Source organism: Anarhichas minor, unplaced genomic scaffold (assembly GCF_050575085.1).
Source record: "Anarhichas minor isolate MPS153535 unplaced genomic scaffold, ASM5057508v1 ptg000027l, whole genome shotgun sequence".
NCBI classification, from domain to species: domain Eukaryota; kingdom Metazoa; phylum Chordata; class Actinopteri; order Perciformes; family Anarhichadidae; genus Anarhichas; species Anarhichas minor.
Window position 1 is genome coordinate 7,787,909 of NW_027466473.1, and position 15,747 is coordinate 7,803,655.

At 38.2% G+C, this 15,747-nt stretch overlaps 1 protein-coding gene across 1 annotated transcript; it reads left to right on the plus strand.

The window, feature by feature from the left end:
* The first annotated feature begins 789 nt into the window (after positions 1-789).
* tm7sf2 (transmembrane 7 superfamily member 2) lies at positions 790-10,914 on the plus strand. Its single transcript, XM_076102249.1, has 11 exons — positions 790-865; positions 1,938-2,020; positions 3,059-3,255; positions 3,862-3,916; positions 4,431-4,625; positions 6,231-6,334; positions 7,786-7,905; positions 8,085-8,253; positions 8,335-8,415; positions 8,594-8,716; positions 10,209-10,914. The coding sequence occupies exons 2-11, from the start codon at positions 1,948-1,950 to the stop codon at positions 10,367-10,369; spliced, it is 1,278 nt and encodes a 425-aa protein (XP_075958364.1). The 5' UTR covers positions 790-865; positions 1,938-1,947; the 3' UTR covers positions 10,370-10,914.
* The last annotated feature ends 4,833 nt before the right edge of the window (positions 10,915-15,747 follow it).

Here is a 15,747-nt window from a genome sequence, read left to right on the forward strand (position 1 = left end):
TTTTGATGTCAACTACACATCTATAGAGTTGAGTGACTTTCGTGTATCTTGCACGGTGGTGAATGCTGTTGCATTGAAAAATCTGCCCAGTCATATCAACACCTGGTTAAGTACTGAAAACCGCTTCTGTGGAACATTGACGAAACTGAATTACAATATAATTCCTACTATATACCAGCCACACGGTGCCACGGCTGCTATATAGTAGAAATCATATTGTAATCACATTTTAGAATTATTAGTTATAAAAGTTCTGTTTGTGTAGGTTAGAAGAGCTATGGCTGACTTTGTTCAAAGTTTTCCACCCTGTTTGGTCTTTAGAATAATATTAACCAGTCCATTACATTACATCACATTAGTTATTTAGCAGACGCTTTTATCCAAAGCGACTTACAATAATTCAACATAGGTATTCAAGAGAACTACTAGTCACCAGAAGTCATAAGTGCATCTCCTTTTTTAAACAAGCATCTAAGAGCATAAATCAGCATAAGTACAGAAACGAACTAATACGAATACAATAAGTGCAACAAACTAATACGAATACAATAAGTAAGTAAGGAATGTGTTTTCCTGCCAGACAAATAAGTCACTATTCGTATACAATGTAAATAACAAAGATTTCACAACGCCTGAGCCATTCCTCTCTCAAGGATGCACTGTCGCCACCTGAGGCGCTCATTTGATTGGTCTAACCCACTCCTACCCACCCTCTTCTGATGGCCGCGGAAGGATCTGATTGGCTTAGAGGCCGTTTCGTCATCTCCAACGTGTTTCGGGGGCGTTTCCATCTGCAGGCTGCTGGATAGGGCGCATTGATTGGAATATCTTCTCAGCCCCATCTACACCTCCATGCATTACACCGGTAAGACACTGTATTCGATGTGTTACAAGACACACGGCTATTTGTTCCTTTGTATTACGCTCTATTTTACTGCAAAGCCATTGTTTCTCTCGCGCTCAGATCATTCTAGCATCCGCAGGTAGTGGGACAGCAACTGAGGTAAAAACGGCCTCTCGTGTCATGTTTCATAATAGAAGTGTAGCTGAGTGGACACACAAGAAACGAGCTGAACTTTGTCTCGGTGGTTTACGACTCCAGGTGCAATATTACAACACTAGAATACAAAATAACAGCTAATCTAAATTATGTAACAGAATTTGAAAAGTTGCTTAATTTAAGTTAAGTGTTGTTATATACTTTTTTCTGACGTCATCGTTGATTGTCTTGTCCTTATTTATTTATTATTTATTTATTATTACTCTTCTAGGCATCCACAGATGTCCTCTGTGTGAAAAGTCTAAGAGAGTAATTGTCTCACTCTGACCAGTAGTTGTAAAACTTAAAGTACAAATACACTTGTGTAAAAGTACTCAAGTTTAAGTCCTCTATTCAAATTTAAGTGTTTAAGTATAACCAGCAAATGCACTTAACATATCAAAGGTACAAGCCCCTGAAAGTGGCAGAAATGCTCCTTTCATAGTGTTACATTTAATATATATTAGTCTTATTATTATTATTATTATTACTATCATTATTGACGCGTTATAAGGTAGGTGGCATTTTAATGTAGCAGGTTGAGTGATGCTGCTTTGAACTAATTTATAACCGGTTGGCTAGTTGACATCTGTCACACTGTCCTGATAAAACTTTCTTGTACAGTTTGGCAACTTCATGTACATCCTAGCATAGTCACTGGTAATTGTATCTGTTAATAAATGTAGTGGAGTTAAGTAGTACACAGTTACATACATGTACAGAACTTCAGTAAATACTGCAACAAGGATGTTTAGCTTTTGTTGCAAGTCAAAGTTCACCTTCATCAGCGGTCTCTGTTACTCTTGTCATTTGTACTAATTGTCATTGCCGTCTAATTACCATTTACTTGTCCCCCAAATGTCTTCATCTGGACTGAACTACTTAATTATTTTCACAGGAGACCAATAATGAGGCCAAACAGTCAAGCGCTCAAACACAGATCCTCACATGACACAGAGAGGGAATTCGGAGGAACCCTGGGTGAGTCACAGCAGACCCGACCTTCTCTTCCAGGCACCATCACAACACATCCACCATCATTTTATTTAAGACATCTCGCCCCCTACATAACCACGAACTCCACTCATATCGTTACAATTGCTGCAGCTAAGCCTAAAATAATTCTTTCATTGTATTCATGTACTCCGGTCGCTGGTGTGTCACTTGTTCACACTCCTTCTCTCGTGAATGCTGAATTACAATTTTTCATGACACTGTGTTGCTCACAGATAAAAGCTGCTCTTCTGTACAAACTATTTTGCATCGATGGTGAACCTCAAGTGAAACATGTTAAATGCTGCACGTATTTCTTAGTGAACAAAAGCAGATTTTAGGAAGTTAGAAGTGAACGTCAGTAAGGCATACAGCCGGCATACAAAAGAGCATTGGTAGTAATTTACTGTGTTTGATATATATACCCCGTCATGATATTTGTTGTTTGATAAAATCATAAAACTTCTGCCACAATAGAAATATTACAAAACTCCCTGCAGTAAAGATCACAACATGAACTCCGACTGTTCAATACAGCTCTAATTAAGAATCAACACAACCACCAAAGTCAGATTAGTCATTGTAGACATGATATGAAAGGAGAGAACAAATACATCACATATTCTTTGTGTGTGTGTGTGTGTGTGTGTGTGTGTTAGCACATTAGTGGTGATTCTCCCGCTGCGTTTCTTATATTGAGCATCACATCCAATTTGCTCTCCACTTGTTTTTAAAGTAAAATCAAGCTTTGAACGTGATAGTTGAGCTCGCTGCAGACTACAGATGTGACAATAAGGAAGTGAACCACGCATCGTGTTGGACAGCTGAACTAATTGTTTTGCTACTATGCAGTTATTCAACATGATTGATTATTACACATTTGCTATATCAATCTGGTACATTACATAGTCTCACTCTGCTCCATTATTGAGTTTGCCCAGTGATGTCGCTGCATTGCGTCTGACTAGTTCAGCTCAGTGATGTCAGTCAGGTCGTCATCTCACTTTTATCTGTAATCTCTTTCAGGTGCTTTATGCATACCCGTCTTTCTCCCGTTGACGGTGCTCTTCCTGGTCGGTGTGAGTCGATCCCCTGATGCCAGTGTGCTCCAGTGGCCCCCTCCCCTTCCCTCCACTGACCAGCTATGGGACCCTCTGGCCCTCGTACTTCTGCTGGGCTGGATCGCTCTGCATGCCCTCCTCTACGTGATGCCTTTAGGAAAGGTATGACTCGTTCATCGGCCTGGCTCGAGGTTAAACTTACATTGAAACCGGCTGTGGGGATGAACACAACAATAAGATGCTCAAAGAAATGTTTTAGGGCATCTGGTGGCTTTGATGAAACAACCAACGATAGAAGCTCCTGTTTTGTGTTAAAGTAAATCTATTTATACTCAATGATAAACATTGATTTATAAAGGAAGGATGTAGGGTTAGGTGATAATTAATAATAATAATAATAAATGAAATAATAATTATTGTCTCAACCTTCAGTGAAATTGTGATTATGATCATATAGGGCAATCACTGGGCCTCATATTTACCGAGCATGTGCGACTGATGTAGATCATCATGACTCTGCAAGAAAGCGAATAAGCATCAAAGCAGCAAAATGTAAAACTATTACTTTAAAGACATATTCATGGTTATCTGTGCCATGTTAAAATATAGTGTGAGGAGCACAAGCTGGAAAACAAAGAGATTATCATAAAGAAAACATCGATTTCAATTTTGCTAACATTAGCCCCCATAGCTAATACTGTTCCAATAATGAATGAATACACAGAATATGTATGTGTTCAAATTCAAAATGAGTGTATTTACCGGCAGGTGTCTGAAGGATTAGTGCTGAGGGATGGAGCGCGCCTCAAGTATCCCATAAATGGTATCTATATTACTGATCATTAAAAAAAACACATCATATGTTTTGTTTTTAGGATTATTTATTTTTAGGATGTAATATGCATACGTTAAAGGCACAGTTTGTATTAGTCATATAGTGTGATTTTCTGCAATGTCGTTGAGCAACAACTAGCTTTGTACCGTGAGTAATGGAGGATAATTATGCTGTTGAACATTATTGTCTATCATACTATAGTACTATACATTAATATTAAGATAGCTATTAATATTTCACAGGTATGGTTGAGTTTTGAGGGCAAGTGTTTGTTATGCTTTGCTGTAGTACAATTCACCTGCTGTGGCATTTCATTTCAAGGAGGATCCAAAAGTCTTGTTTCTTTATGTATTATTTTAACCTCTTGACGTTGAGCTAAAGTTTACTTAAGTTACGCAATCTAAAGTTCCATCTCTTCTAACTTTTTTTTGTTGAACCAGCCTGTGTCGGTCTGTTTATCTCTTTCCCCCTGGCTACAGCTTTGTTTGTTTCTCTCCCTCAGGTTTTTATGGCCTGTGCGTCAGCAGCGTGTTGCTGATGTTATTACTGGGGCTCGGGGCTCCTCTGGGGTATCTGTTTGAGCTGCTGTTGCCTCTAGCAGTGTGTGCAATAGCGGTGTCATTCCTGTTCTCCGTCTACCTCTACATCCGCTCCTTTTGGGTTCCGTCTCATGCTCTCGCTTTGGGAGGCAACACAGGTGAGAGTGGAGGTTCATCGCTAACGGAAGCGTGATATATAGTGTGCAAGCTCTTCAGGAGCCTGCAGGCATCAAGTGAACACTTTTGAGTAAGCTGACCCCGCTACACCAGCTACGCTGTGTGCTCTGCTGCATCCGAAGGCAGAAACCTGAGACCAGCCGGTATTGCGATTCAGCTTCTGCTCACTGTTGGTTATGTTCATCCCAGTTTTTGAAAAGACAAAAAGAGCAACAACATGTTGGTTCCAGTGTCACGCTATAACCTCGTGGTGATTCAGTTCACATGAAATTAATTAAGTTTACACGTTAAATAGGCACGTGAATGTATGATTTTAACAGATTTTAAAATAAGTCATTGGCTAAATCGATGAATGGCAACAATGTGCTATGTTGATTTGTATCTGCAAAAATCCCTGCAGAACTAATGGCGTCCTTAACTCCCTCCAGTGTACACAGTATTTAGTGATAATTAGCTAAATAAGTCAGCATGATAACGCCCTAAACAAATGGTGGTTAAACATCAGCATTTTTGCATTGTCATTGTGAGCATATTAATATAATGACGACGTTAGCATTTAGCTCAAAGCGCCGCTGTACGTAAGTACAGCCTCACGGAGCTGCTAGCATGGCTGTACACTCGTCTTGTTTTTGTAAGATGAAATAAAATGGAAAACACAGGAGCTTCAGTTGACCTGTAGAACCAACCACAGTCCACCATTACTGTTCCTCTGTCTGCTTACAAACAGCCTAAAGCAACAAGTTCAGGTCAATTGTAGAAAATTGCTGAAAGTAACTGAAAAAAAGCAGACGGGCGGGTAGAACACTTCACATCACCTAGTTACTGATGCACTGGATCGAACATTTACCTGGACCTTTGAACTCTTGCATCTAAATGGAATGCAGCCATCAATTAATGTTGTTGATTACAGCTGTGCCTTTACTGTGATATGATACTGGGACGAAAAATGCACATTAATGTGACAGCGGATTTATCAAGCTAATAGACCTAAAGAGCTTTTGACTGAAGATATACTCTAATTGTCCTGCATGCACATACACGCACATAACATAAATCATACATACACACACTCACGCATAAACATGCTTAAATTCACAAGTTGAGTGTGAGGCAGCAGTTCTTTAAAATAATAAAAGGTAAGAACTGATGGTAGTTTAAAATCGTAAAGACAGGTTTAATCACACCAGATGATAAATACAGTGCGTCAGTGTGGACACCAAGATATTTATATGTAAATGAATCATCTCCTGAGTTTTCTTCACATTCTCAATAAGGTGGTGAGCATTACACCAGTGCACAACCTGTTCAATTTTAGAAAGGTAAAGTGATGTGTCTTGATCTCTGGGTAATAAGCCAAGTATGGCGTCATCGGAGAGTTTTTCTCACACATCCACCCTGCAAACAGGTTTCAGCTGCTTGCTAATTGATTGACTTCTAATAGATTAATGAAAAGACAGTCTGATTTTAATTCATTTTTCTTATGTACTGTATATACAGCACCTGTACACACTAAAAGCACATAATTATTTGATGTGTCCAGTTCTCCTGTGGATTAATTGTAGCATCCATCCCTCTGCCTTGTCTAGGAAATCCCCTGTATGACTTCTTCATCGGACGGGAGCTAAACCCCCGGATTGGAAACTTTGACCTTAAATATTTCTGTGAGCTCAGACCGGGTCTGATTGGCTGGGTGAGTTAACCTGCAGGGGAGGAAAATAAGTCCACGCTCAAAAATACCCTTTTAAAAAAAAATCCAGACACTGATGAACATTTCTGTTACAAAGGTATAGAAATTGTTATATATACTTATGCTATTTTGAGGTAAAGAATTGGGAAGCTGCCCCTAACCAAGTCTGAAGAACTGTTTAATATTAAATTTCGCTTCATAGAATTTTTAAATTTGAGAAATTATAATGAGCCCTTGCTCTCATTTTCTCAAAGGAAGAGAAAGTAATGGAGTTAAAACAATATAATTCAAATTAAAAACAGAAGACCTTAAAAGTACAAAGATTAAAGCAAATGTGACATAATTAAATGTTTACTAAAACACAAATCTGACCTTTCTGACCAACTGTTTAAAGCTTAACACTTTTGTTGTAATATTTCCCTTTATTTGTTAGTATGAATATTTTCAAATGCTGATGGTGATCTCTGATAGAGAGCCCAACAAGACCAACAGGTGGCGATGTTGCTCTCTCCTGATCTTCCACAATAATTAACAGTCGGAATCAGAAACTTTTCTCCCTGATGACCTGACACGGTGACACATTTGTTGGAGGGCAAGCTTCATTATTTTGAGTCATAATCATGAGACGAAATATAGAAATTCCAGTGAGAATTTCAAAAACGATTCTTAAGATTACAGCAAGGTTCTCTTTATCTTCACTAGTCCCAGTAATACAACACAGAGACAGTAGTAGAGACTGTAGAAGGAGCGAGTCACACTGGTAATTGTCGAGGTAATGAGTCCTTTATTTACGTTTTCTTTCTCTGCATTCACAGTATAAACAGTAAAACCTTTTGCACATGTGAATGTTCTAAAGCCAGGTGCGTAGGAGAGGACAGAAAAAGCTTCCACCAACTGGCTACAGACAGTGTGTGGGAGATGTTTGTTTCCTGTTGAATGTTTAAACTATGTACTTTTAACTTTGAACAGCTTACAATTGCTAAACAAATGACATTTTAAGGGCTACGGGATTTTTTTTGTTAAATAAATCAAGTTCATAGTCTTGTAGAGCCCATTAAGAGTGACATGCCTCTTTATAAATAGAGTATTAAATGTTAAGTCACATTACATTTACATTTATTATCCACGCTTGTGTGATATTAGACCCTTCCAGTAGCACCGATACGGAAAGATAAGTCATTAAATGCAGCGAGAGAAAACAACTTGTCTTTAGTCAAAGGAAATGTGAAACTATATTTCACAATACAGTGAAGTAGAGCGGATCCAACTCAACTGATATTATTTGTGAGCTAATCGTGACGAGCAGTGCGTCGAGTGATAATTCCAACATTTTGTTGTTCTGATCCAATTAATCACGTAATGAATTTGTCATCCAATACTTGGCGAGTGCAGCTGAAAAATGTTGCCTAACTCGTGATGTTAATCAGTATTCACTTCACCTGTTGCTCTCTCAGGTGGTCATAAACCTTGGCATGTTGATGAAGGAGGTGGAGCTTCGCGGTTCCCCCTCACTCGCCATGATACTGGTCAACAGTTTCCAGCTGCTGTATGTGGCAGATGCTCTGTGGAATGAGGTGAGGGGTCAACAAAGTCAGCCATAACGATTAGACTAAGTACTGTAGATCCTTATGTCATACATGAATTACCACTTCAGTCCTTGCAGACCTTTAATAAGGGGCACACCAAAAGATGACTTCAGAGAGATCTTTGTAACTATTATTATTTGATCCCCTGCTCTTTTGTGTTAAACCAGGAGGCTGTTCTGACAACCATGGACATTGTGCATGATGGTTTTGGCTTCATGTTGGTCTTTGGGGACCTGGCCTGGGTTCCCTTCACATACGGCCTGCAGGCGTCCTTCCTGGTTGTGCACCCACAAACCCTAAGTTCACTCAGCGCAGCGACTATAATAGCACTGAATGGTAATCATGTTCATCAGGCTGTGATATGTCGTGTGTCATGGTTAAAGATGGCCACGTTAACATTTGTCTCTTTGCCGTCAGGTATTGGATATTATGTTTTCAGAAAGTCCAACTCACAGAAGAACCAGTTCAGACGAGACCCGACACATCCAAGTGTTGCAAGTCAGTCATTTCTCGTGTTCTCTAAATCAAGACAAACACTCCCACTTGTAGTCTTTCACATATTATTTCTAATTATGTGTCCCAACCCATGCTGTGTATAACAGAGTGAAGTGAGTGATGATCTCTTCAGTGACTTGCACTTCTTGCACTCAGAAATATCTACGTTCTCCTCTTGCAGGACTGGAGACCATCGCCACAGCAACAGGCAAACGTCTGCTGGTGTCTGGCTGGTGGGGGCTCGTCCGTCATCCCAATTACCTCGGTGACCTCCTCATGGCCCTGGCGTGGTCCCTGCCATGTGGTAAGACGTATTGCACGCAGGCCACTCTGACACAATCACCGAACGTCATCTTTAGAAAATATTGGATGAGGTCATAGATAGGAGATTCAATGTGAGAGTGGTTATCGTATCCAGCGATATTTATCAGTAGAAACAAAAATCGATGAGTTGGTGTTTTAATGACACAATCAAAAAACTGTTTTTTTTCTCAGATTGTACATGCACCTCTGTGTGGATCATACGATCTGTACAGAAGGTGGACAAAATAACAGAAACACCTTACAATACAATCCAGAAAAGATTGGTGAAGCGATTGTCAGACGTGTTGATTAATCTACATGTTGAGTTCAAATGTTAAGTGTGTGTCTTTGTTCAGTACAAGTTATTTCATTTTTTTTAGGGCTGAATGTCTTAATCAATAACCAGATACTAAATGCTCCACACTTAGCTTACGCTTACTGTCTCTGTCTGTTGTTTGGTGTTCAGCAAATAGTATGCCGTGGATTTCTAGAGCTTTTCACTGAAAACAGATGCATTATGCGGCTGAAAACATTATCAGAGCAGTGAGATTGAAGCAAAACAATGAAGCTGCAGGCTGGAAAATGAAAACAATGAACTGAAGGACGCTTAAAAGCTCAGTAGAGCTGAGGAGAACTGTCACGTCATAATGATCTTTGAGTTTGTCCCCCTCCATATACAAGTAATAATGTGATCCATTGTTGCTATGAAAATATTGATTTTATAGCAACTTTAAATCAGGAAGTACGTGACCACAGCAAGGCGAACAAAGTTACAAAAGCTGCCAATCTTTCAGTTTCAGATACTCTGTGCTATGAAGACATTTTGGTGGCTACCAGAAAAGCATTGTATTTCCTTCCTGTCCTTATTAGATAATTATACCACGTTTGTGACAGCAACAATGTGTTCTCTTTGTTCCTCTGTAAGCTGCCTTATGTTCTCTTGAAAACGCTCTCCCTAAAATGGTGTCTGTCAGACTTTTGTTCCAGCTGACGCATTCTGCTCATTATTCAAAACTTTATGTGACTCACTGGTGGAGCTGCCTTTGTAATTGAGATGTACTGTAGAATCTGCCTTAATTTCCGTTGCAAAAGTCAGAAAAGGCTAAATTATGCACGCAATATTTGAGACGTGTGAAAGCAAAGAGGCTCTGACAAAGAGGAACATCCAGACCCTGACTGAAAAACATTCTAAGCATACACAAAATTACCATTGAGGTGAATCAACAACTGAAACGTTTAATCAAACTGGTATTCAATGCAGGGCTCTTGCATCATGCAGATTGAAAAGATAATGTACAGCTATATGCAGAGGAGGGTGTACACTTGATTACAGTTTGTTTGATGTCATTTACATCATTCACAATGAGGTCAATAGAAATAGTTTCTCTGCTATGATGATAATTTCATGTGTGATTCATATGTTATAGTTTTCTTTGTCATTATGTCGTGTTTCCTCCTGCTTATAGTCTATGCATTTGTGTCTTTTTCTGCAGGATTCTCACATCTCCTGCCTTACTTCTACGTCGTATATTTCGCTGTCTTGCTGATTCACCGAGAGGCCCGTGATGAGAGACTGTGTAGGGCCAAATACGGGCTAGCTTGGGACACTTACTGTCGACGTGTGCCCTACAGGATCTTCCCCTATATCTACTGAACAGGAAAGCAGATGGGTGGAACGGGACCAAAACTGTCCAAACACAAACCTAGCAATAACTTGAAATGAAAATCCATTTTTAGTTACACAGACCACAAAATACGACCCAGTGCTGCTACTGCGTATCTGCAGGGATCTCATCATTTCAATCAGCCTTGTTTGGTAAGGCTGTGGTTCAATCACAAAGTGATGTTCAGTGGATCACTATTTCTAATTCATTTGATTTTGTTTTTACTCTAAAACCTCAGAGGACTCTGTTGTAGGTATATCAGTCTGCATACACTTGTCTCTTGTTCAGCTAAAGCATTCCAGCATAAAAGGCTAAAGCTGTACATCTGAAAACTGTCATGGCCTTGTGAGTCTTTTCTCATAAAAAATGTGATAACTTCTTATAAAAATGAGAAAATCTTATTTTAATGAAAAAATGTAACCCCAAATAAATTAAAATGCATTTCCATGTTTTTTTTTTTTTTTACAGTATCCTTTTTTTTGTAACGGTGAAATACATTTAAAATGAACAAATAAAAAAACACCAGACAACACTTGATCATGTGTCTTAATTGCCCTTATTAGACAGACAGTGAATCTCTCTGCATTGTGGAAAACACATGTTATATATGTTAAGATGGGTGAACTCAAAAGCTTGTATGAAGAGTACAATCTCTGTCTGTTCAAGCCTGTGAAGATGACAGCTAATAGCTGTGTAACTTTATAACAACCTCTTCCAACCTGTCAACCATCATCTTCATTAAATGTCAATCTTTTCAGGATTTCGGTCTTAACAGCAGACGTTCCAGGAGCTTCTGGGCTTTTTCTGTCAGGCTTCAGCTTTGTATTCGCTCTGTTCCAAATTACTCTGAAGGAACAAACAGTGATGGGCTGCATTAGTACGAGTAAATGGCCTCAATCATCATTAAAGCAGTGCTCCTTGAAGCTTTGAATCAGAGCAGGTTGATTCACTGTGTGGGTGGCAGGTGGTCGTATTGTTAACGGAGCGGTGTGTCACCTTGAAGAAAGTTTTTATTATATAGGTGCTTCCTTGATGGTCCGTTATTATGGCCATTTGCTTGGTTCACATGGCATTTTAAAAGTGGAGTTTGTCTGTTTCCTCCTTTTAACATATTTAGACCCCTATTATATTCACAGGCAATCAAAAATCAAAGAGGGCCTTTTTTTCGATTAGAAATCACTGCATTTACACTGCAGTTGACATTTCTCTAATATTGCAGTGAGGTGCATGCATACAGATGACGGAGCTCCCTGCTGATGCACACCTTCATTTTCACCTTTTAAGCCCATTTACAGTCGGCCCCTGGCCTTGCCTACACAGCACTCAAGCGATTTTTTTTGTTGTTTTTCATACTCTAAGTGCTAATTAGGAATGTGTTTGTATAATGTCGCGTTTGTCTACATGGTGGTTGGTTTAATGCTGAATTAATACATAATATTGTTATGTATATGTGTATATATGTATTTTTTCTTTTCACCAATTCTTTTTTATTTGCTCTTGTAACACTTTGATTCTGTTAAGAAAAGTGCATGCTATAATGTAATATTATTGATATTCTCATATGAGATTAGTTATTTGAATGTTGAATTGTTACATACAAAACTTTAGTGTGAATATAATTCTATATTAAAGCTGCAAGCAGCATTGATCGGGCCCTTGCATATTCACGCACGTTGAGGGTACTGGCAGGACTCTAATGGATGCAGCCATGCATTTCTGTGACCATCATACACTGCGTGCACGAGTTAAAAGGTATTTATTTGTGAACTTCACAATAGTTGTGCAGAACAAAATAAGCATTGATAAGAAAAGGAAAGTCCTCCTTTTTGTGTCCATCGCCCTCCTCAAAGCCGCAAACCGTGACTTGAAACGTCCGCTCGTAGGGCTGATAGGGCCGCTGGACACTTGGCTCGCAAATTGCTCCAATAACAGCTTGCTTAATCTGCGTGTAGAGTTATTGTTAGTGTTATTATAAAATGCAGAATTTAATAACTGCACAACAGCAGTTGTGAAATTCAGTTCTCTGGGACACATCTGCAGACAGGATGCAGTTTTAAAAACATCCATGATGAGAAGTGCTCTAAATGCTCACTTCAGCATTTCTAGTCAGCCAGCCCGGTCACTAACGCTAACGGTTATTTTGTTTATGTATATATTTGTGGATTTCTTTGTCTAGTCTTTATTTTTTAAAGGAAACACTGAATAAATCATCTCTTCCATCATTTGCTCTAGTCATTTATCTTTGTTTAAAAAAAATTACCATTTCATAAAATAGTTACAGGCTACTTTAAATCAAATTCTGCTCCAATAATAGTATTGTTTTATACATACAGTATATGTATGCAAAATTGTTAATTGTCATGCACCAGCTGGTGTTTTGCTAGTGATTGAAATCAGGACAGTTTATGTCAGAAGTATAGGTCCTGGATGTGTTGACAGCATTGACGTTAACTTAAGGAAGGAAATTAAGAAGCTGTTTTCATGTCATTTGCTAGTCATGTTATTGTGAAGGACTTCTTTGGGAATAAAGAGATTCATTTTTTATTAAGAATGGCAGAAGAAATATCTAAGTTGTAAAAGTAATAATAAAGTGGCATGGAATGCAGATAGAATAGATGAATAAAACTAAATAAAGTATCACCGAATATTTGTTTGATTTAGGGCAACATAAAGCATAATGGTAATGGCACTTTCAGATCACTTTCAAAAGCAGCACTTAAATATAACTCAGGATAATCAAATACTGCCAACTGAGAGCAGATAAAGGCTGAAGGAGCCTTTTATCTTAACTTTATATAGTTTGCATTAACAGAGGTGTGGCCACATAGCGGCTGCACAGTTGTAATGATCTTCCTGATTGTTGGCGGCCGCAGTAATGTCGCAGTTTATCTCCATAATCTCCATATCGTCAAAGTTAGAAAATATGAAAAAAAGACTTTGTAAATGTTGTGCTACTTTCTCTACGTGATGTTATTAAATAATAACTAAACATATCTCAAAATGCAACATGTCTGTCTTTGATTCTTTGGCTTTTTGCAATGAAAAGTTCAAACCTAACAGTTGAATTTTCATGTATTTTAAGACATTCACCCTCACAAGGGTGCACTTCAATAGTGCACGTTGTCTGACTACTGATTTCAGTCTAATCGTAAAAAGATATGAGGCCATCTGAGGTCAGCAAAATTGAATGAAAAGACTCTGGGCTGAATGCGAAAGTGTTCCTTAATAAATAGGTATTTCAAATGTGAAGTAAAATGATTCCAATAATTTAAATCCTGCAATATTTCATATTTAGCCATAATAAAAATGACAAAACTCGTGCAATGTTAATTGTTTAATCATTAGAAAATGTTTTCATATCACAAATGCAAATGTGATTTTGTACATTTACATTCAAGCACATGAATAAGATAAATAATGAGTAAAATCATGTGACACTTTTAATGACAGCAACAACAAGAAAACACAACAGCAATGATATTAAATATAATAGCACACAAAGTTATTCTGGCAGCAGTTTCAAATTTCCTTTTGATAGACTGCTGAAGTCATGACGGATGCCCACCGTCACGTCTGACCAGCAGATCACCACAGAGCATACACAGTGAGTAGGTTTAGTGGACTGGTCTTAATGGGACAGACAGTGGGACAGACAGGTTGAGTGGACTGGTCAAAGATCTATCACGCTTTCAGAATGAACAGCAGTAAAGTTGAACCTGGGTAGAGGAGGACTTTGATGTGAGTGCCTTTTCTTTTTAAAGCATTATACAAATAATAAAGTTCTGATACAGCAAACCGTGATGATTGTAACTCTCTCCAGAGGAGAAAGTCAACAACGTTATGCAACGTAATGTTGTGAGCATGTGTGCACTATGTGCTGTGTAAAAACTGCAGTTCTCTGTTTTCTTTAATACGTGTGTTTGTGGCTGCAGTTGCTGTGGAGTTTGTTGTTTATACATCATGTGCTGTTTGGCTTGGAGATCATTTATTCTATCGTTGATTCTCGAAGAGTTGTCAGGTCATTTGATTTATGTGGCTTAATTATGCTTGCTGCACCTGCCGTGGTGTCCATAACTCTTTTGTATTCATTATCGGCCATTTTTATTTAATGTTTAATTCTTCAGTTTTGACTCTTTTCGGGTTAATTCAATAAAGGTTTCAGATTGATTTCTCCTCTTAACTTGGTTTCATTTAAATAACTGTCAAAAAAAAACCATCTCCAATATTTCAAAACAAACCGCAAGATAAGGATTAGGAACCATTGAACTGTACAACCTAACTCTATGTAGCAAGTAATACATGATAATATATCAGTCAAGGCCGTGGACATTTTCTGCAGGATTGTATACTTTGATACTTTTTTGCTCATAATACCACCTGAGTAGAATTTTGAATGCACGACTATTACTTACAATGGAGTACTATACATTATTGTATTGTATTGTATTGTACTTAAGTAAAGGATCTAAGTACTTATTTCACCACTGATCCAAACAAACAGCACTATTTTCAGTCAAGATAATGAGAAATTTGGACAAAAACACCTGAACTCAAATATTCTGAGCATGCAGCAAAGACTATAGCAGTTTATTATCGTCTAAACTGACTACATATTCTCATAATCAGGTAAATATGTCTTAGTGTGATGTGACTGATGTGATATTCAGACAATCCGTTTGTGTTGTTAAAGAAAAAAATAGCTGTAGCACTTTTTTACTCATAGAAAGTTCTTTCAAGCGTTAAATCACTGTTACGATCGATATTACAGCCTGTCGTTGGGGTAAACAGTCATGATGATTGCTCAGAGCAGAAGGAGCATCGCATAAACAACAGATATATCAGCAACATAGAAAATATACTGTGATTTGATTATAACATTCTATCATAACATTAGTTGTGAACAACCTGTCTGATTAAAAGGACAACTGTGCTTAAATTAGCCTTAAAAGTGGATCAGGATTATCAACAACATGTCCTACCTGAACTCATAATTGATCAACACTAGCACGGTCACAGATAAATGGGATTTGTTTTGTTTTTAAATAACAGCACTGATTTGGCTTCTGTTTTTTAGCAAACAACTATTTTGAAGGACATATATTCTAATTTGTTTTTTAGAGTAATTTGCACTTAATTGACAAATGCAATGTCATGCTTTTTCTCAACAAGGCGATTCATTGAAAATGATCTTAGTATTTAGTTATAGATGAAAACCATGGATATTTTTATAGACGAGACAGCAGCTGACAGTCGGAGTGAGTCACGCTCAAGTCTCTGTCTGGACCGACGATCCGCCGTCCAAATAAAATCACGGGTGCGAACAGGTTTGACACATTCTTTGGATGAAAACATTTATTTTGTGGTAAAC

Bases quoted from the DNA above. Each gene is read 5' to 3' on its own strand.
- tm7sf2 (XM_076102249.1), top strand. From the start codon at position 1,948: ATGAGGCCAAACAGTCAAGCGCTCAAACACAGATCCTCACATGACACA. The intron at 3,917-4,430 runs GTATCTATATTA...TCTCTCCCTCAG, and splicing joins CCTCAAGTATCCCATAAATG to GTTTTTATGGCCTGTGCGTC. The intron at 7,906-8,084 runs GTGAGGGGTCAA...GTGTTAAACCAG, and splicing joins CAGATGCTCTGTGGAATGAG to GAGGCTGTTCTGACAACCAT.